We start from the raw sequence: 22,512 nt of genomic DNA, 5'->3' as shown, positions 1-22,512 counted from the left end.
GAAAATTATTAAACTATTTACTTTTATTTTAATTGATTTTCAGTTATTTGTAAAGTTCCCAGTTTCTTGATTATATTGGTATCCGGAAAATAAAAATATTCATATAATCGATATTTAATAAAATTATTATATTTCGTTTGTTGGCAAAAATTGATTACTGGCCTACACATTAGTAAATCTAATTTTACCAAGGGGAAGAAAAGCCCCAAAATAAAACCATAAATTTAATGGATTGATAAAAAAACAAAATTTTTTACTTTTTAAATAATGTATTTCATCAGATTTAAGTAAGACGCTTGGAAAAGACAAAAATAAGTTTTACAGTTTTCATGCCATGCACTTTATTCAAATTTTGTGCATGTGAAATAGACGTACATACAGCAACTATGTAGCAGTTTTCATAATTTTTCTTTTACGCAATGTCAGGTTGTTAAGAGACTTGTTTAATTCTTTAATTCGGAAGTACATCCGAGACCTAAAAAATAACTTGTTCGCTTTGTTAGAAGAGTCTACAGTTACACTTTTGGACATAAGGTTTTCTAAATAATTTTTAGTTACCAAAATGGAATCACCATTCTGTGAAAGTAAAAATTGTCTCCAGTTAATATATGACAAGAGAGTGTCTGATGGTTTACATAAACCACACTTACTCAAATGATCAACCCACGTGTACGTTGAAACATCTTCGGATTGAATACTGGAGTCCTTCAATGTATGGCAGATATAACCAGCCAAATTCTCCAAACCATCATACTCGATGCCACTAATGTTTTTTTCATTCTGACTCTCATTGAAAACTTGAAAATGCACAACTGTTTCGTTGTTAGAATCCAGCCTTTGGATCAATTGTCCAGAAATTGGTACATCTGGGATTTCGTCTGTTTAAACGTTGGAAAATTCGTTCCGTTGTCTTTTCTACCTGTATATAACTTTTATAAAATATAATCAAGCTTTTTGTAAACACTTTGAAAAAATTTTAATGGGTTTTTCCCCGAAAAGAGCTTCTATTTTTGGTACTATGTATCACGTTAAAATATTTGATTTGGAATTTGAAGGATAAGATTGTCTTTTTTATGAGCTACAAATTTACCTTTACTGGTTCAATAGACTATGAATATACCATTTTTTCGTTTTTTTATGCTACATTTTTTCCAAGAATATTTTTTCGATAAAATACTTTCTTTTTGAGTATTTGCGAAAAACCGCCGAAAAACCTGTTTTTTTGTTGAAAAGTAAACATTTTTAGTCGCAAGTGACTCTAGTACCTACTACTGAATTAACCTAGTAGGTACCTAAGTTAAAAAAACTCTATAGAACAAAAGTTGCTTAAAGTTAGTCAGATCTGTTTCCGGACTTATTTTAAACATATATTTTTTCACCCTCCAAGTAAAAGCAATCAACGGCACAAATTCAACTTTGAAGTGGGGGATGGGTAGAACCTAAATCCAAATTTTCATGCAATTAGGAGTTGACCCTGAAAATTATGTGTGTTTCTTTTTATCTTTTAAATCATTTTACTTAAAATCATTTTTTAACTATCAAATAATAATTACATATTGAGTTATTTTATTTTTTAAACTTTAATAATAATTATAAAAGTTTTTACTTCCTTGTAATGTACATATTTTTAAAACAAGCAATCATTTAAATAATTATTTTGTAACAATTTGTATTATTTAAGAATATAATAATTACATTTTGGTTTCGTAGTAAGTGTTTTTTAAGAATATTAATGTATAGTTTGAAAATATTGTATTTCAAATAATTATCATTATTAAATGGTTATTATTTGTGAAGTATTCTTTTTCTTTTTTCACACCCTTATGTATGTAACAAAACTAAGGGACTTTCTGAAAGGTAAATCGTAGACGTTAAAGACACAAAAGAAGCGATATTTAAAAGATACATAAAGAATTCGAGACAACGCTGTTGCTGCCGTCATTTACTCCGCCCACTATATATCTGTATATCGTGGGAAATATACAGTACAACACGAGCTCCAATCGCTTGACTAATACTCTTTAGAGCTGGCATCAGTGTGTGATCTCGCGTTGATCGGTAAGTATCTAAAATTTCGTATATAAGTCCTCCCACTTTACTTTTCAGCTACGGATCTCGTTTCGCTGTAAATTTATCAGAAAAATTTAAGTACAAAAATCTTTTCCCCTCTAAGTCTGCCATGATTAATATGTCAATTATAAAGATAGTTATGAAACATATACTCCAATAATTAATTTCCTATTGGTGGATCTCGGGTTGTCCTCGATTTAGTCGGATCTCGCCTTGATATGAAGACGTATATATATATATATATATATATATATATATATATATATATATATATATATATATATATATATATATATATACAGGGTGAGTTTTTAGTGCGGGATCGGTCGATAACTCCATTACGGTATAAAATATCGAGAAAAGTTATTTAGAAAAAATGTAGGCAATTATATTCTCCACGCTTGGAAAATATGTCCATTTCTACAGGGTGATCAGTAACTGCGTGGTATATCAAACATATAATTTTTTAAATGGGACACCCTATATATTTTTTTATATTTATATTCCCCTCATAATTTTTGTTCATATAATATATGGTTTTGCATTACTATACAGAGTATTTAACAAGTTATGACCATTTTTATTTCGAAATCACTATGAGATTAACACCCTGTATATAAAGAAGTAATTCGTAGACAATAATTTGTTTTATGTAATAAGATAAACAATATACTGTAGTTTTTAAATTAAGTCCAATTCACATCATTGACGAATATTTGTATACAGGGTGAACTACAAAACCAAATTACGATTTTCTCTCTTTTTTTAAATGGATCACAGTATATTTTATTTTTCAACATTATTGTATTTAATATACTCTTTCATTTTTATATAGCATTCCCTATATCTAAACTGATTACTTTCCAAAATATTTTTAGTTTTCTTCAAATTTCGGGAATACATTCAATTTTTCTAATAGAAATAAGTTATATTGAGTGATAATTAAACAAAATTATTTTTATTAGATAAATAACTAACTCAAACTATAAACCATAGCAATATGCAGTGAATATACCAATAAATGTGATATTAAGAAATTATCATATTTCCCTAATATACAAGAATCGTAAAATTCCTACAAAAAAAACTTTGTATTGTATATAATAATATAATAACAAGATTATTTTTATTCAATAAATAACTTACATGAAACATAAATCAAAACAATATACAACTGATGTAACAGTTTTTAGATTGGTATATCAACAGCATTCTAAGCCAAGAAGTTTTATAGTTTTCTAGAACATTCATTTTTATAAGCACTTTTAAACTACAAAACAAAATTAGGATTTTCTCAAATTTTTTTTAATAGATCACCCTATATTTTATTTTTTTTGAAATATTGTATTTATGATACTCTTTCATTTTTATATAGCATCTCCTATACCTAAACTTATTAGTTTCTGAGATATTTTTAGTTTTCATCATTTGCCGGGAATACATTCAATTCTTATAAATATAAATAACTTAACAAATAAGTATTATGTAATAATACAGGGTGTCCAGAAACTCTACCGACAAACGAAGACAGGAGATTCCTCAGATAATTTTAAGACAATTTAACCCAATTCACCTAGTCCGAAAATGGGAGCTAGAGCTCTTTGAATATGGCGTCATGAAATTAGTTTTTCTTAAATACCTCCAGAACGCTTCTATTTAGAAAAACGAAAATTGGTATGCATATTTACTTTTCAGAGATGAATCGATTCCATCCATTGCAAATTTCTAGTACCGGTCATAGGCGTCCGTTTTGGGTAGAGCAACGGGTATTTTATGGCATAACTTTTTTGTCCTTAACTTTTATGCATTTTTGACACCGGATTATTAAATTGTGAGGTATTCTAGTACTAAAAGGTACTCTTACTTTAAGTCGATAGGACACACCGTTTTCTAGAAAAATCGATTTGAAAGTTTTCGTTTTTGGAATTTGAAAAAAAAACTGAAAGAACTTTTCAACAAAAAACGAAGTATTTTACCAACATAAAGTAAGAGTAACTTTTAGTACTCGAATACCTCATAATTTAATAATCTAGTGTCAAAAATGCTCAAAAATTCAAGACAAAAAGTTATGCTATAAAATAACTGTTGACCTACCCAAAACGGACGCCTATGACCAGTACTAGAAATTCGCAATTAATGAAATCGATTTATTTCTGGAATATAAATAAATGTGCCAGTTTTCGTCTTTCTAAACAGTTTTTTTTTTGAAATTTTTTTTAATTCAAAAAAACGAAAAATTTTCAAATCGATTTTTCTAGAAAACGGTGTGTCCTACCGATTTAAAACAAGAGTACCTTTTAGAACTAGAATACTTCACAATTTAATAATCCAGTATCAGAAATGCATAAAAGTTAAAGATAAAAAAGATATGCGATAAAATAACCGTTACCCTACCCAAAACGGACGTCTATGATGGGTACTAGAAATTTGTAATAGATGGATTAGATTTATGTCTTGAAGATAAATATGTGTACCAATTTTTGTTTTTCTAAATAGAAGGGTTCTGGAGGTATTTAAGAAAAACTAATTACAAGACGCCATCTTCAAAGAGCTCTAGCTCCCTTAGGAAGCATTTTCGGACTAAGTAAATTGGGTTAAATTATCTTAAAATTATCTGAAGAATCTCCTGTCTTCGTTTGTCGGTAGGGTTTCTGGACACCCTGTATAATAAATATTTTCATTCAATAAATACCTAACAAAAAAATAATAAACCATAACAAAATTTAATGAATGTACCAATTAATGTGATGTTAAGGATATAAGTCTAAAGTAAATGTTGAAAATGACCACTTTCAACGTCTATGCAATTTTGTAATCGATATTCAAATGACCGAGCCACATTTCTAACATTTTTGTAAGTCAATATTATTAAAAGCTTTTATTCTATTTTTCATATCATCAAGCGTTGTTGGATGCTTCTGGTATACAAGGTTTTTTATATAGCCCCACTTGAAAACAATCAATTTTGGAAGAACTGGAGCACCGTCGTATAAAAACCTCAACCGTCAAAAAATGTGGACCAATCACATAATCTCTAACAATATTACCTTAAACATTTATAGATCACCTAGTTTGAGTGTTAACAAAGTAGGGATTTCTTGTTGCATATTAATAAAATTTAATATGAAAATTATATTATTAATAACTGCGGGTCACAATCTGCAATTAGGAATGTGTTACTAAAAACTTCTTGGCTTAGAATGCTGTTGATATAATAATCTAAAAACTATTAAATTAGTTGTATATTGTTTTGATTTATATTTTGTGTGAGTTGTTTATTAAATAAAAATAATCTTGTAATTTTATTATACACAAGATACCTATATTTTTTGGTAGGAATTGTATGATTCTTGTATATTAAGGAAATATGATAATTCCTTAATATCACATTTATTGATACATTCATTGCATATTGCCATAGTTTATATTTTGTGCTAGTTATTTATTGAATAAAAATAATTTTGTTTAATTATCATTCAATACCAACTTATTTCTACTAGAAAAATTGAATGTATTCCCGAAAGTTGAAGAAAACTAAAAATATCTCCGAAAGTAATAAGTTTAGATATAGGGAATGCTATATAAAAATGAAAGAGTATAATAAATACAATATTTTAAAAAAATAAAATATAGGGTGATCCATTTAAAAAAATAGAGAAAATCGTAATTTGGTTTTGTAGTTCACCCTGTATACAAACATTCGTCAATGATTTCAATTGGACTTAATTTAAAAACTACAGTATATTGTTTATCTTACTACATAAAATAAATTATTGTCTATGAATTACTTCTTTATATACAGGGTGTTAATCTCATAGTGATTTCGAAATAAAAATGGTCATAACTTGTTAAATACTCTGTATAGTAATGCAAAACCATATATTATATGAACAAGAATTATGAGGGGAATATAAATATAAAAAAATATATAGGGTGTCCCATTTAAAAAATTATATGTTTGATATACCACGCAGTTACTGATCACCCTGTAGAAATGGACATATTTTCCAAGCGTGGAGAATATCATTGCCTACATTTTTTCTAAACAACTTTTTTCGATATTCTATACCGTAATGGAATTATCGACCGATCCCGCACTAAAAACTCACCCTGTATATATATATATATATATATATATATATATATATATATATATATATATATATACAAAAGATGTAGATCTTTGAAACACACTCAGTGATCAAAAGATCCACAGGTACTGGTTTAACGACCACTCGTACGAAATCAAACAAATGAAATAGAGAATGTGGAAAAATCCCCTTACGAATAACTCACACATCCACTATTTCTGGCTGGGAAAAATTTTTCGAATAGAATCAAGATCTAAACACCAGTTCTTAGAAATGTGTTTCGCCCTCTTCAACCTCCGTGGGCTCATCGGTAAAGATGAGAGGTTGAATATCTTTAGACACATTCCATCAAAAAACAACATCCGAGACATAGACATAACAGGAGCGTAAATCTACGCCCATCCTGAAAATGACAGTCTCAAGTTTTAATTCCCTAATTACTTTAGAGTAAGTAAGATAATGTTTATGAAAAAACAAAAGATGTAGATCTTTGAAACACACTCAGTGATCAAAAGATCCACAGGTACTGGTTTAACGACCACTCGTACGAAGTCAAACAAATGAAATAGAGAATGTGGAAAAATCCCCTTACGAATAACTCACACATCCACTATTTATATATTTATATATTTATTTATATATTTATATATATATATATATATATATATATATATATATATATATATATATATATATATATATATATATATATATCTAAGAACTGGTGTTTGGATCTTGATTCTATTCGAAAAATTTTTCCCAGCCAGAAATAGTGGATGTGTGAGTTATTCGTAAGGGGATTTTTCCACATTCTCTATTTCATTTGTTTGATTTCGTACGAGTGGTCGTTAAACCAGTACCTGTGGATCTTTTGATCACTGAGTGTGTTTCAAAGATCTACATCTTTTGTTTTTTCATAAACATTATCTTACTTACTCTAAAGTAATTAGGGAATTAAAACTTGAGACTGTCATTTTCAGGATGGGCGTAGATTTACGCTCCTGTTATGTCTATGTCTCGGATGTTGTTTTTTGATGGAATGTGTCTAAAGATATTCAACCTCTCATCTTTACCGATGAGCCCACGGAGGTTGAAGAGGGCGAAACACATTTCTAAGAACTGGTGTTTGGATCTTGATTCTATTCGAAAAATTTTTCCCAGCCAGAAATAGTGGATGTGTGAGTTATTCGTAAGGGGATTTTTCCACATTCTCTATTTCATTTGTTTTATATATATATATATATATATATATATATATATATATTTAAGGAGGAGAAAATAATTGGGTAACCAGCTGAATATGGACAAAGTGTACTCTTTTTACTTATTCCAATATATTTCGCCCATTTTCATGGGCATCATCAGGGAAAGCTACAATGTTGGTTATTAGGTAGGTACATAAAAATTTAATTTAAATTGAGTCAGCTATTATTAAACCAAGTTTTCTATATGTATATATATATATATATATATATATATATATATATATATATATATATATATATATATATATATACATACCAATCGGACAATTAGAAGCCCGGAACACTTAACAGACAACCCCCCGGGTGAAATATTCGTCTTATAGGAGTGTATTTTCTATTAAAATGATCAGGGTAACGAGTTTATCAAGAGCAACCTGAGAGGGGAAATAATTTCTTTCATTTATTTTTTTATATGTACTAAATAGACTATTAGTAGCCCGGAGTATAATCCAGCAAATCGAAGCCCAAATGTGTAAAAAAGTATACTTAATACATTTTAGGAAGCCCTGCTGTGTTGCCAACTTACTTTACGACCCGGGCTTTGAATTGACTGTGTGCTCTTTACATAGGATCACGCATTATATGTGTTTTGTTGGTTCTATAGTTTATAGCAGAGACTCCTAATGAGTGTTGGTGAAGTCCTTTGGAAGTTGAAATTCACAACAGTTACAAGTCAAATGTGACTAAAATGGAATTAGACCATTTTGAATTTCCACTCTTCAGTTATTGTTTAAGGCCATCGGTACATAATTCGCAAATATTTTACGGCTATCCCTACTTTTTCTGTCTTTACACGGCAAATTACGTGTATTAAAATTCACACTGGTATGGATATGTAAACATTACTAGAATGTCATTCTACTTGACAATGTCATGATTAACTTTAAAGAGATGGCTTTTAAATGTTCTTGAATAACTGCTATTTGTATAATTGCAAATTATTAATTCAGTTAATAAATGTGATAATTTTTTCACTAACTATGTATTCACTGATTGTAATAATTTATATGTACAACAAAAACTAATACTCAATCGAGAAAAGAGGAAAAATATTAAAGTGATTTATTAATAATATATTGTTACTACGGAACGCTTACAATTTTGAACATCTTCAACAACAAAATACTTGGATCACAGAATATATTATCCTGATGTATTCTCTGAGTGGTCCTTCCATAAATAATACACAATAAACAACTTTTTATTAAGTTCACGTCTTAAATCAATTTTATTTGTCAAATACACTATATGTATATCAATATTATTTAATCAACAACTCAAAATATTCCTGATGCCATGTCAAATATTTAAAATTGTCACTGATTGTCGCTGTCTGACTAACAATATGCTGACAATATTCTATTCGACTGAGTGCGTTGTAAGACAAAGATAGATTTGGAAAATATTACCACGGACATTGTGTTCATTTTTTTCGAATCCTGAAAAAACCAATAAATATTTTTGAAAAATTTAAATGCAGAATGAAAGACGGAATTATTACCGAGGGCCGAAAGTCCCTTAGAATAAATAAAAAGTTTATTTTGAATGAGATATTTTAAATTAAAAATCACACTAAATTTTCTCTTAGTTTCTACCCCTGTAACTTATTAAAATAAACATTATAGAAGTTCTCAGGGACTTTCTGCCCTCGCTAATAACGTAATCTTTCATTCTGCGTTTAAATTTTTCAAAAATACTTATTAGTTTTTTCAGGATTCGAAAAAAAATGAATCCCCATTTGAAGAGCATTGCAGCCGAAAATAATACCCATCTTCTTAATGGTCAACAAACTCAATCCCAATGTTAATTTGTATTATTTGTGATTAACTTCAATGGATTAATCTGTAAAGCCATGAGAAACAAAAAGTTTGGGAACGACTGGTAATAGGATCAAATGCATATTGAAAAGTCTGACAATGTGATAAAATGGTTTATTAATTTAACACATCTTATTTAAAAAAAAAAGGTTATATTCGGTAGAACAAACATGTGTGTAAAAATAGAAATAAACTAAAGAAAAAGTAAAATATCTTATTACATAACTATTAAAGAAAAATGCATTCGGTTAAACTAATAAACATTTCTAATTTAAAATGAAAAATGGTAAAATGGGTCATTTTGCTCTAAAAGTATTATACACTAAAGTCTTTATTTTCAGCCAGTCTTTATTCTTTGGAAAGTCCTTATATTTAGGGATGCATTCTGCACACTCGCCTGTTTTGGGCGCAATTTTCTTCTGAATATGATCCTTAAAATAATGACATACTAGTGACTTTTCTGCCTTGACCACCGTTCACGCCCAGCGTTACTTTTCTTTTCTACAAAAAAATTGATTATAGTTCTACATGTTTTGTATAGTGTGTTCATCAACATTATTTTATTTCGAAAAATAATTCAAAAAATCTGTCGAGTTTTACTTTTATTGTAACAGTCGTTTACTTATTTTATAAAACACCTTGTATATTGTGAACATGAACATATTAAATAGCACTTCCTTTGTATATTGTGCCAATGTGTGCTTTTGACCTGTGGGTGAGTTTCACCTCTTCTCGGGGTTGAAAAATATACGTTTAAAATAAATCCAGAAATGGATAAACTGACTAATTATAAGTAACTTTTGTTCTATTCTATAGCATTTTTTCACGAAGTTAATACTTTTCGAGTTATGTGCGAGAAAATAATATGTTCACTGTTCAACAAAAAAATAACATTTTTAGACGGTTTTTGGCAAATAACTTAAAAATGAAGTATTTCATCGAAAAAACATTCTTAGTAAAAATAAAGCTTATAAATAATTGAAAAAAATGGTCTATGAAAGTATGAACTCTCTAGACTCTAGACCCAGTAGAAGCAAAGTTGTAGGTAATGAAAAATAGGTTCATATTCGTCAAATGTCAAAGCGAATATTTCAACGTGAAATAACCAAAAAATGATGCACTTCTTGGGGAAACTTCCTTATAGCTTTTTAAAGTGTTTAAATAACTATATCAAAATAAATAGACACAAGTGCATGAAGGGTCTATGTCACACTTTTAAGTTATTGAGAAAAATGATGTTAAAATTTTTATACTAGAATTTTTTTACTATCAGATCAAAATATACTAAATTTATAGAATATGTAGTCCTAAAACTAATATATTTGTTAACAATATTTAAAATAATAATTTATTATATATGTTTTATACAGTGATGGGCGTACTAATAACCGGCAAAATAGCGCAAAAGATGAAAAACATATTAAGTTGTGAGTTAAAAAGAGACGAACTCTAATGGAGGTGTTAAATTTAGCGATAGTAACTTATAGATTGACATTATATTGATTGTTTCCCACCTTTAAACGTATCGGACGAGTTTGAGAAATGTCACTGTCACAGTTACAGTTTTAGTTGACATACTCCTCTGATACGTGTAAAGGTTGGAAACAATCAATATAATGTAAATGTATAGGTTAATATCGCTAAATATCCCAGCTCGACTAGCTTTATTTTTTTTATCTCACAATTTAGTATGTTTTCCATTTTGTGCGCTATTTTGCCGGTTATTAGCTCGCTCATCACTGTATATACATTGTGTACATAGGTCCTTTATCCACTTACATTTTAAAAAGTTACTGTGTACATAGATCCTATACACTCTAGAAAATATTAATTTTAAAACGTTGACTTGTTTGAAAAATTTCTAGGGTCGAACAATGTACTTTTAACATAAAAAACATATTTTGAAAAAATTGTCACATACACCCTTCATGCACTTGTGTCTTCAAATATAATAATAAAATAGAATAATTAACCTTATTCTTATTGTATTTTTACTTTAGTGCAATTTTCTATTTGCATCATATTCATAGATAAAAATAATAATTAACTTATTTAATTAAATTGTCAATATTAATTAATGTATTTATAGAAGACGTTTAATTATTTATTTTGATTTTTTAAATAATTGAAATAAAAATTATATATTAACAAGATGCCTAGTTGCTACTAGCAACTACTTACTTATATAAAATCTCATTACCAGTTTACCATTCACCGTTTATTTTTTTAATATTAACATAATAGTAAATTTAAGATTTTTTCACAGTGAATATTTCACAGGTAGTGAATTTTTGATCAATTCTAAAAAAATGTCCGTACCTCATTTTCATTAATGACGTTTTGATTGGCATTTATTTTGGCCATCGCTACCATTCTTTGAGATCGCTTCATCTCGTTATGCCGGCACAACCTATTCATTAGAAGGTGATATTAAACAAATGATCTAAGATCTTTATCGAGAAAAATGAAAACATGTTGTGTTACTACGTAACAGATTTAGGGCTTCGTAAAATGCGTACAGCATATATCTGGGTCTGGGTAATACATCCGGTTTATATACCGGCTAGAACAGAGGCTTGCGCAACAAATGCATACCGAATTTTATTCGAATATTCTAATACATTATATTTAAAAAAAACTTGTTATTTTCGGATCTGAAAAATGAAAAGAGAATTTGATACAGCTATAGACAAGAAAGTTTATTTTTTGATAAACAATAACCCTTAAATAAATAAAAAAAACCGCAAATACCTTGCATAAGTCGGTGGTCCGCGCTTAGTTAATATATTTTTTATTACACTGGTTTTAAAGAACTAGAAAAAGAGATTTTAAAACCGCTTGCCTTAAAATAAAATCATTTGTTGATTCCAGAAATGCCATTAGTTTAATTGAATCAGATTGGGTGCTTGAGACCAATGAATAATAATTATAATTGTAAAAACATACGTTTGTAGTTAAAAGCTAGTTCCTATTTTGTAATGAAGATGTTGATCATGCAAATCGTCCAGATTTTTAGCTTTTTAGCCGCTACATCAAAAAATGAATTAAAAAGTCAAATTTTTCAAAACTATATGATTGAAAAAAAAATAAAACGATAGTGCTTAATTTTCACTTATTTTTGAAAGAATTCAATTACAAATATTTTCAACTTATTTTCAAAAACATGATGAAGATTCGGGTATGTTTCGGGTGTTTTCTTCAAAAGATATGTACATTTATGAAGTAAATATAAAAAATTAGATTAACTTTTAACTTAAGTGCACTTATGTTAGCACTCCTACACATTAATCTGAAACCTCATGTTTAAGTGAGTTTATCCTCCGGTTGACCTAACTAAAATATTCTGTTTACGATCTCTAATTACATTAATCTTGATATAAAAAAAAGCAAATGAAATATATTTGAATTTTTAATATAATTTTTCTATTCTACTGTCATAAATTTGAAAGAAAACGGGGACCTTCTCTAACAAAGCTTGTCCAATTCGGATTTTACCAGCCTCTACAACACAAAATAGGACCTATATTTGTTATCCTTTTAAAAATAGTACTTATTTGTATAAATATGTGCAAGTAATGTGATATAAATCCACGAATCGATCTTAGAAAAAGTAGTTTTAAAACCTGTGGATTTAATCTTGTCGAGTTAACCAGTCTGATTTTCACTTAAATTGTGGTAGCAAATTTTGCAATAGTTATGCAGGTACACTTAAATTAGATGGGCTATGAGATGTAATTAATTATAAATTTCGACTGTAAAGCGGAGTCATAGGGGTGGTTTATGTGAAATTTATTGAATTTATCTATTTAAAAAATATACTCACCTCACTTCCATTTGTCCTGATTTCATCTTCATGACTGGCATTTACCATTGCTACTATTCATTGCGAACACTTCATTGGGGACGCATAAGGCCCGCACAACGTATTCAATCAAACACAATGTATAATCACAGATTTGTTATCTTTAAGATGTAAAATTAAAACATATGATATTGCGATGTTGCCTTTTTTAGGGCTTCGTAAAATGCTTACAACATAAATCTGTATAAAAACATATACACCGACTACAACAGCGACTCCGCGGCAAAAGCTTGCACTAAATGGTGTATATATAGATATAAATTCCATCATTATGAAGCCCGAAAAATTGCAGGTTTTCTAGTATTTACTCATTATATATGCGAACTTTAAGCAACTTAAAGACGGCAAGCTATTAGTAGCCCCCCAATACATGTGTGTGTTCGACCAGCTCCTTCCCCTTCCCCCTGTAAGTCTAAGAACGACAAGAAAACCATACGAAGCCCAAAATCGGGCTTCGAAAAGGCTGGAGGGCTGTGAATAAGCCGTAGAATGTTCACATTTTGGCTTCCTATTGCTGGTTAATATGTATATATATATATATATATATATATATATATATATATATATATATATATATCGAATTTTGGATGTTAGTGCAAGGAAATACCAATAGCAGACCTAAAATTTACAGTCCACAATCAAATTCATCATTGCGTTAATATTTATGGCCCTTCTAACCGTATATTTTCAACCCTCTAATTTTAATTAAATAATTTTTAAATTCAAACGTGGGTATACAGTCAGAAGCAACTCGTATCAGCCACTTTTCCATTCATCGCTAGCGATCGATATATTTAGTATTCGCCGGTCAGTAAAAATCATAAGTGCCCAAACTACTCAAATCGAGCATCGCACTAGTACCTATAATATTTGTTTATATTCTAAAAATAATCTATCGTATCTGCCTATCATTAAATGTTTTCAAGTTTTTTGTAAATTAGACCATTTATATCGAATATCCATTAAAATCACATAAAATCAATTAATTTTCAATCATAGCGGTTAAATATTATAATATCAATTATCTATCACATCTAGTGTAGGTAATATTTAACTAATTAAAATTATAAAATCAGTCAATGTTCGATCATAGCGATTAAATATTATACAATTATCAATTATCTATCACATATCATTCATATCTAGTGTAATATTTATCGTTATTTTATCTTTAATATATTATCTTTATCTTTAAAATCATTTTTATTATCTTTAAAATCTATTAAAATCAAATCGTATCAGAATGTCTCTGAAAAAAGCCGTAAGAAAACGGGATAATTACACAAACACGATTACAGAGTGTTATGTTTTTTCTCAACAAGCCTCCACCGATGCACAAGCAAAGGAACAGTTTCATGTAAGATTTCTTGACTTGGAAAATATTTACGAAAGCTTTGGGGAGGCTCACAACGAGGTCATCATGGAAATAGACGAAAAGGAGGAGGACGAATTTAAAGCCCAGGATAAAATAAGGTCGGAAGTCCAAAAGTACTATTATTCCTGCAAAATAGCGTTCTCCAAGCTGTTTCCAGATACCAGTTCTTCGAGTAATGCGGATTATGTGCGTGCTGAATCCGCCCCTCATTTGAAGGAATTGGGAATACCTACTTTCAGAGGAGATAGAAATCTGTGGCCTACATTTTTTGAGCTCTTTAATAATCTTGTTCACAATAATCAAAACATTACATCTAACGTCAGAAAATTGCAATATTTACTATCTTACCTTGAAGGGGAGCCCTTAAAATTGCTTTCGGGTATTCAAATCACATCAGATAATTATCAAATTTGTTATGATAAATTAGTAAACAGATATCAGAACAAAAGGCTTATTGCTGATAATTCTATTGGTACTATGCTAAAAAGTGGTTTAAAAAATGATTCGCCCAAAGAATTATGATCATTGCTAGATAAATATTCAGAATCTATCGAAATCTTAAATTCCCTTCAGCTCCCTGACTATTACGATTATATAAAATACTTTATATTGGCCGAAAAATTGGATGTCAACACACGCACTGATTTTGAAATGGCACATACCTCAGTTTCCTTTCATACCTATGATTCACTCTATAAATTTCTAGAAAATAAATGTAAGGCCTTAGAATCAGTCCAACATTTACATTCTAACAAACCATCTAAATCAACAAATCAAAATTCTTCTCAAAATAATCAAAACAATTATCAGAAATCTCAAAAACAACCTTTCAAATTAAATCAAACTTTTTCTGCGTTGACTAACACTGAAAATACCAAAAATCACACTATCAGCTGTTTTCAGTGCGGCGAATCGGGTCACGTGCTTTCAAAATGCAAAAAATTCCTAGATTTATCCCCAACTAATCGCTTATCATTCGTTAAACAAAAACAGCTTTGTTTAGCGTGTCTTCATCATTCTCATACAGTGGATTCCTGTTCATCAAAATATTCTTGTAAAACTTGTTCGTCAAAATGGCATTACTCACTTTTACATATCTCAGAAACTAATCCATATATTCAGATGTCAAGCACAGAAAATGTGGTGCAAAATAATCAACCACACACATCTACTACTTATCACACTTTTTCTACCTTAACTGGAAAATTCTTGCTTGGTTCAGCTGTCATAGATATCAGAGATAAGTATGGTAATTTTAAACCAATAAGGGCATTATGGACTGTTGTTCTGAAGTAAGTTATATCACTGAGAAGTGTTTGAATCGTCTAAACTTACCTAGATACAACTATTCCACTGAAATTGGCGGCATAAATCAAATGTCATCATCTATCTCAAAGGGACTCGTTCAGTGTCAGATTAAGCCTCAAAATCAGATCAGTCCCTTATTTAATTTTCAGGCCGTTGTTGTAGATACCATTTCGGCAAGAGCGCCTTCATTTACTTATACTTGCGGTCCGTGGGAACATTTAAAAAATTTAAAGTTAGCTGTTCTTAATTATTTTGAATCTAAACCTATAGATGTCCTCCTTGGCTGTGAGTATTTTGTAAACTTTCTTACAGGAGATAAACTGGAAGGTCCAGAAGGCCAACCTTCTGCCCTTGAGACAATTTTCGGCTGGGTAATCATGGGTAAAATTGACGAAAATCTTGGTAGTTTATCACAAACAAACTGTTATCTCACTAACTCCTCACCGTCCATAGAAAATATCATTGCCAAATTCTGGGAGGTGGAAAAAACCCCTTCTTTACAAATATTATCATCTGAGGATCAACAAGCAGAATCTATTTTTAAATCGGCTGTGTAGCGTCTTTCGACAGGTAGGTTTATGGTAGACTTACCTTTCAAAAATGAAATTATCCCTGATCTAGGAAATACCTATTCTCAGTCACTTCGCAGGTTTTTTCTTCTCGAAAATCGTCTTATCAAAAATCCTGATCTTTACTCATCATATTCAGAATTCATGAAAGAGTATCTAGACACAAATCATATGTCTTTGGTTTTACCTAATTCGGAAAAACCTATCTTATCATGTTACTTGCCGCATCATTGTGTCTTAAAACCAGAGAGCGTATCCACAAAATTGCGTGTTGTTTGGGACTGTTCAGCGAAAGGCCCCAAAAACATTTCTCTCAATGACACCTTATTATCAGGCCCTAAACTCCAAAAGGACATCGGTTCTTTATTGCTTACTTTTCGATTAAATCCAATAGCTTATATTACAGACATCAAAGCAATGTTCAGGCAAGTTTTAGTTAATCCTGTACATTGTCATTTTCAAAGGATATTATGGCGCTTTTCACCCAATGATCCTATTTCAGAATATGAGCTCAATACTGTCACTTTTGGCATGACATGTTCACCTTATCTGGCCATGCGCACATTGAATGAACTGGCTTGTCAAGAACAAGAAAGCTTTCCTTTGGCATGTGAGGTCTTAAAATCATCAGTTTATTGTGATGACATATTAGGAACCAGTCCTTCAATTGCGCATGCGTTAACGGTCCAAAAGGAACTTATTGGCTTATTAAAATCTGGGGGGTTTGAACTTAAAAATTGGGCTAGTAACTGCCCAGATTTATTATGTACCCTGCCAGAATCTGATCGGCAAATGCCTCTTTCCTTTGATAAAGAAGAACCACATTTTATCAAGGTCCTAGGGTTGCAATGGCACCCCAAAAATGACATTTTTTCTTATAATTGTCAAATGAAAAACAAGCCTCCTACAAAACGCTCTATCTTATCTATCATTGGAACTATTTTCGATCCTTTGGGTTTTTTATGTCCAATACTTTTGTTAGCTAAATTTCTTCTTCAACAGCTTTGGATTTTAAACATTGGCTGGGATGACACTCCAGACCAAGCTATTATCGATTGTTGGAATAATCTTCACTCAGAGTTTCCATTATTATCTAATAGCACTCTACCTAGACAAATCAAATTATCAAAAAATCAATCTTGTCAATTAATCGGTTTTTGTGACGCTTCCAACCGAGGATATGCATGCGTTGTGTATTTTCGAGTGGAAGAAGAAAACCACATATCTATCTCTCTCACTTGTGCAAAATCGAGAGTTGCACCTATCAAAACACAAACCTTAGCGGGATTAGAGCTCCTCGGCGCTTATCTTTTAAGTGATCTTATCGATTTTATCTTATCTACGTATTCAAGTCAATTAACAGTTACCGAGATAATTACGTTCTGTGACTCTCAAGTGGTTTTAAAATGGTTATCATCCCCACCTAGTCGTTGGAAAACGTTTGTGGCCAATCGAGTAAACCACATCCAAGAAATCATACCTTCAACTTCTTCGCGGTACATTCCATCTGCATTGAATGCAGCAGACATTGCATCTAGGGGGTGCAACTCCTTCGCAATTGCTTTCGCACGAAATGTGGTGGAATGCGCCTCCTTTCTTATGGTTATCTCAAAATGAATGGCCCGATTTTAATAAAGCGAGACAAAAGGAGCAATTTGAGGACTTCGATCTTGAAGAAAAACCTAAATTGTCTCTAACTACCCGTCTAATTTCTTGGATTGTCTATTGGAGAAATATTCTTCTCTATTAAAAATACAACGCATTGTTTGTTATGTAGTTAGATTTATTTATAAAACAAAAAATCATTCTCATCAAAAATCTAATTTTTCAAATAACACATCCTTGAAGTCTATTGAAAACCCTACCCCTGATGAAATGCAAAGCACCCTTCATCTATTAATCAAACGAGTACAATTTGTTTCATTGTCAGATCTATATTCCTCTTTATCTAACAGCAAACCAATACCGAAAATCTATCGCAAGCTTTCCCCTTTTTTAGATAAAGATGGCCTCATTAGGGTAGGGGGTAGATTACAAAAATCAGATCTTATATCCTTCACTGCAAAACATCCCTTACTAATTCCAAATAAAAATCGTATCACTACCCTTATCATAGACTTCACGCATAAAGAAAACTTACATCCAGGTTTTAAAACAATGCACTATTTATTGTTACAGCAATTCTGGGTCTTATCTGCTAGAAATGCAATTAATCGAGCATTATCGAGATGTTTGCGTTGTTTTAGAATCAACCCTAAACCTTACAACCCTCCAATAATGAGCTCTCTGCCATTTCATCGCATCAATAAACTTAAACCTTTTTCAAATGTGGCCATAGATTTTTGTGGACCTTTTGATGTTCTCCCGCATCGTTATAGGGGTTCTAAATCTTTTAAGTCGTATGTCTGTGTATTTGTTTGCACGACAACATACTGTATACACCTCGAACTTACCATGGAGTTGTCCACCGAAAGTTTCGTAGCTGCGTTTCACCGTTTTGTATCTCGTCGTGGTAGAGTGAGCGACTGTTGGAGCGATCGAGGTAGCAATTTCTTAGGGTTTCATAATCAATTACTGGAATATGCCAAGGAAGCATCAGACCAACTATCTATCCGTTGGCATCTGGGACCTCCACTTAGCCCTCACTTCATGGTTTAGCGGAGGCCGGCGTGAAAAGTTTTAAAAACCATTTCATAAGAGTTGTAGGAGAGCAAAAACTAACCATTATGGAGATGTCAACTCTTATGTGTCGTATCGAGGCTGTCCTTAACTCACAACCCCTTTCAGCGGCATCTTCCGATCCTAATGATCTTCAGCCTCTCACACCCGCACATTTTCTAACCCTCAAACCTTTAAATTCAGTCACACCAGAATCTGACTTATCCGAAGTTCCAATTAATCGCCTCTCGAAATGGCAACTTATACAACAACTTCATAACGACTTTTGGAAGAGGTATTCGCGTGAATATTTACATACTCTTCAACAGAGATATAAATGGTATGATTCATGTCCAGAAGTAAAAGTTAACGACTTAGTCGTTATTTCGAGTGACAATATCAAAAATTCACTTAAATGGCCGTTAGGTCGTGTTTTACAATTGCATTCGGGTGAAGATGGCTGCGTTCGAGTTGCTACTGTAAAAACAGCTACGAGTACATACACGAGACCGGTAGTTAAACTGTGTCCCTTACCTATAGAAAATTAATTTTTATTATTTTCTTCTTCTCTATTGACTTTCAGCTAAACAAATTAATAGATTATACTTTGGAATTTTTTATTATTATTTTTGGGTTCTTAAAACCGAGTTTAATATTTATTATTTTAAGTTACATGTTCTAAATTCAATCCGATCAATTCAATATCAAATCTCGTCAATTTAGTCTTATCAATTCAATCTCTAACTTTATTCAATATGAAATCTTATCAAATCTAAATAAATTTTGTGTGTTTTGGAGGCGGGTAATGTTAGCCCAACACTTTGCCGCTAAATATTTAAATTTAAAGCTTCAAAAAACACACAGCTGGTTCTACGCAGGGTACCATTGCTGCGCATAGGCGCTAGAAGTACGAGTACGGAGATATTCTAAAACCGGCGTCCGGCGAAGAAGTAACATCGCACCGTTCACGTGTAACCAAAATTCAAACAATGTCAAACATCGGCATGATATTATAAAGCAGAGGTCGGCAACGCGGCGCCCGCGGGCGCCAATGCGCCCTTAAATAAATTTTAGTGCGCCCTTAAACTATTATTAATTTACACAAGAAATTCAAAGCGTATTTTTTATACGTTTATATTTATATATTTATTAGGTCAAAAAATAGTTGGCGCCCGCCATGAATTTTTAATTTAGTATTTCACTCTTTACATTAAAAACGTTGCCGACCTCTGTTATAAAGTATCGTAAAGTGGCTGGTTTGATGCAAGAATGAGTGCAGTTCTGGGGCCCCAGGTTCATAGACAGCGAGACTAAAGGTTGGTACCCAGTTTTTTTTATATCAGTTGTGTGTTTGAACCCCATTTTTTTTTCTTTATTATCTATAATATATCGAATTTTGGATGTTAGTGCAAGGAAATACCAGTAGCAGACCTAAAATTTACAGTCCACAATCAAATTCATCATTGCGTTAACATCGGAGAATAGACCATTTTTGGGAAAAGTTATTTACCAGCAATTTTATTGCTGAAATCGAAACTTATGATTATATATATTAATAATATAGGTATACAAAGTCCGCAGATAGTGTGCTACTTTTTTTTATAAACAAAGTGGCGCCCGAAAATCGTGTTTTTTTCAATTATTGCTCTATAACTCCGAAGATTTTAACTTTACAACAAAAACACTCTAATAAAAATTCACCGCAATTAAATTCTGCATAGAGATATGTTTTTTCCGATCTGCTCTGACGAAAATTTTCCTCGGAAAATCCGGGTTTTCCCAACAAAATCTTTAAATTTCAAATAAAGTTTTAGATAAGTAATTATCTACCAATAATTAAATAATTTGGTGACTTAAAAGCGTTCTTGGTTTGGATTATAGTTCCAGAAGCTGGTGAAAATTGAACAAATATTTTAGCAACAATTCAATTGTTAATTAATAATTTACGGTAGGAATAATAACCAAAATAATTATGATACACTGATCAAACTTTGAAATATTATAAAGATGAGATGCCTTTTTAACATTTTGTCGACAAAATATAAATTTTTTATTTTTTTGCATAATCTTTAAATGTTTAAAAAAATAGTTATAAACAAATTAACGTTTATCAGAAAGTTTTTATTATATTCTAATTTTAAAAAATAGTTAAAATGCGTATTTAAAATATCTTGAAAATGAATGTTTTAAAACTTTTTTGCAACCATTTGCAAAAAAGTTATGAAACAGCTAAGTAAACATACGATTACTGCGGTGTTTAGATATATTTTTTAATTCTTTCAAAGCGTAAAAGTGAGTTTAAAGTACAAGCTAATTACTTACAAAAAATATCGATTATCAGTTTAATGTATGTTGCTAAAATATACGTTTAATTTTCACCGGCTTCTGCAGTTATAATCTATACCAAGAAAGCTTTTATTTCACCAAGTTATTTAATTATTGATAAATAATTACTTGCCCAAAAAATTTATTTGAAAATTCGAGATTTTGTTGGGAAAACCCACATTTTCCGAGTAAAATTTTCGTCGGAGCAAATCGGCAAAACATGCCTTTTTGTAGAATTAAATTGGGGTGAATCTTTATTTGAGTGTTTTTGGTGTAAATTTAAAATCTTCGGAGTTATAGACCAATAATTGAAAAAAACCAGATTTGGGGGCGCCATTTTGTTAATAAAAAAGTAGCACACTATCTGCGGACTTTGCATACCTATATTATTAATATATAGGATCATAATATTCAATTCCAGCAATAAAATTGCTGGTAAATAACCTTTCTTTGTACTTTACTAACTAGACCTGCGTATTATAACTATTTTTTTTCAAAATTTAATAATTATGCAAAAAAAACGAAAAATTTATATTTTGTCGATAAAATATTAAATAAGCATCTCATCTTTATAATTTTTATAAGTTTGATCAATGTATCATGATTATTTTGGTTATTATTGCTTTCGTAAATTGTTAATTAACAATTAAGTAACAATTGAATTGTTACTTAAATATTCGTTTAATTTTCAGCGGCTTCTGGAATTACAATCTATACCAAGAAAGCTTTGATGTCACTAGGTTATTTAATTACTGATTAATAGTTACTTACCTAAAACTTTATTTGAAAATTAGAGTTTTTGTTGGGAAACCCCGCATTTTCCGAGGAAAATTTTCGTCGGAGTAAATCGGGAAAAACATATCTCTATGCAGAATTTAATTGCGGTGAATTTTTATGTCGGTGTTTTTGTTGTAATGTTAAAATCTTCGGAGTTATAGAGCAATAATTGAAAAAATACGATTTGTCGGCGCCATTTTGTTTATAAAAAAAGTAGCACACTATGTGAGGACTTTGCATACCTATATTATTAATATATAGGATTTTATAATTCGATTCCAGCAATAAAATTGCTGGTAAATAACTTTTCCATGAATTTTGCTAATTAGCCCAGAGTATGTTTATTTTGCCGCATACCGGAGTTTTTTTAAACATTGTTTGATATAAACTTCACA

The 22,512-nt window shown here is 30.6% G+C and overlaps 2 protein-coding genes across 2 annotated transcripts in view; one reads left to right on the top strand and one right to left on the bottom strand.

Annotated features, from left to right (window-relative positions):
- The window catches only part of LOC126879582 (gastrula zinc finger protein xLCGF3.1-like), a 40,096-nt gene extending 17,584 nt beyond the window's left edge, over positions 1 to 22,512 (bottom strand). The window contains exon 1 of the mRNA XM_050642752.1: positions 22,112 to 22,512. The gene's annotated coding sequence lies outside the window, so the exon portion shown is untranslated. The remainder of the gene's footprint in view (positions 1 to 22,111) is intronic.
- On the top strand, positions 15,755 to 16,345 carry LOC126880766 (uncharacterized). The gene has a single exon (XM_050644818.1). It carries the CDS (start codon positions 15,755 to 15,757, stop codon positions 16,343 to 16,345), a length of 591 nt encoding a protein of 196 aa, XP_050500775.1.

This window comes from Diabrotica virgifera, chromosome 2 (assembly GCF_917563875.1).
Source record: "Diabrotica virgifera virgifera chromosome 2, PGI_DIABVI_V3a".
Lineage (NCBI taxonomy): Eukaryota > Metazoa > Arthropoda > Insecta > Coleoptera > Chrysomelidae > Diabrotica > Diabrotica virgifera.
Note: the sequence above shows the minus strand (reverse complement) of the source record. Positions and strands in the feature narration are given on the sequence as shown.

Bases quoted from the DNA above. Each gene is read 5' to 3' on its own strand.
- LOC126880766 (XM_050644818.1), top strand. From the start codon at position 15,755: ATGGACTGTTGTTCTGAAGTAAGTTATATCACTGAGAAGTGTTTGAAT.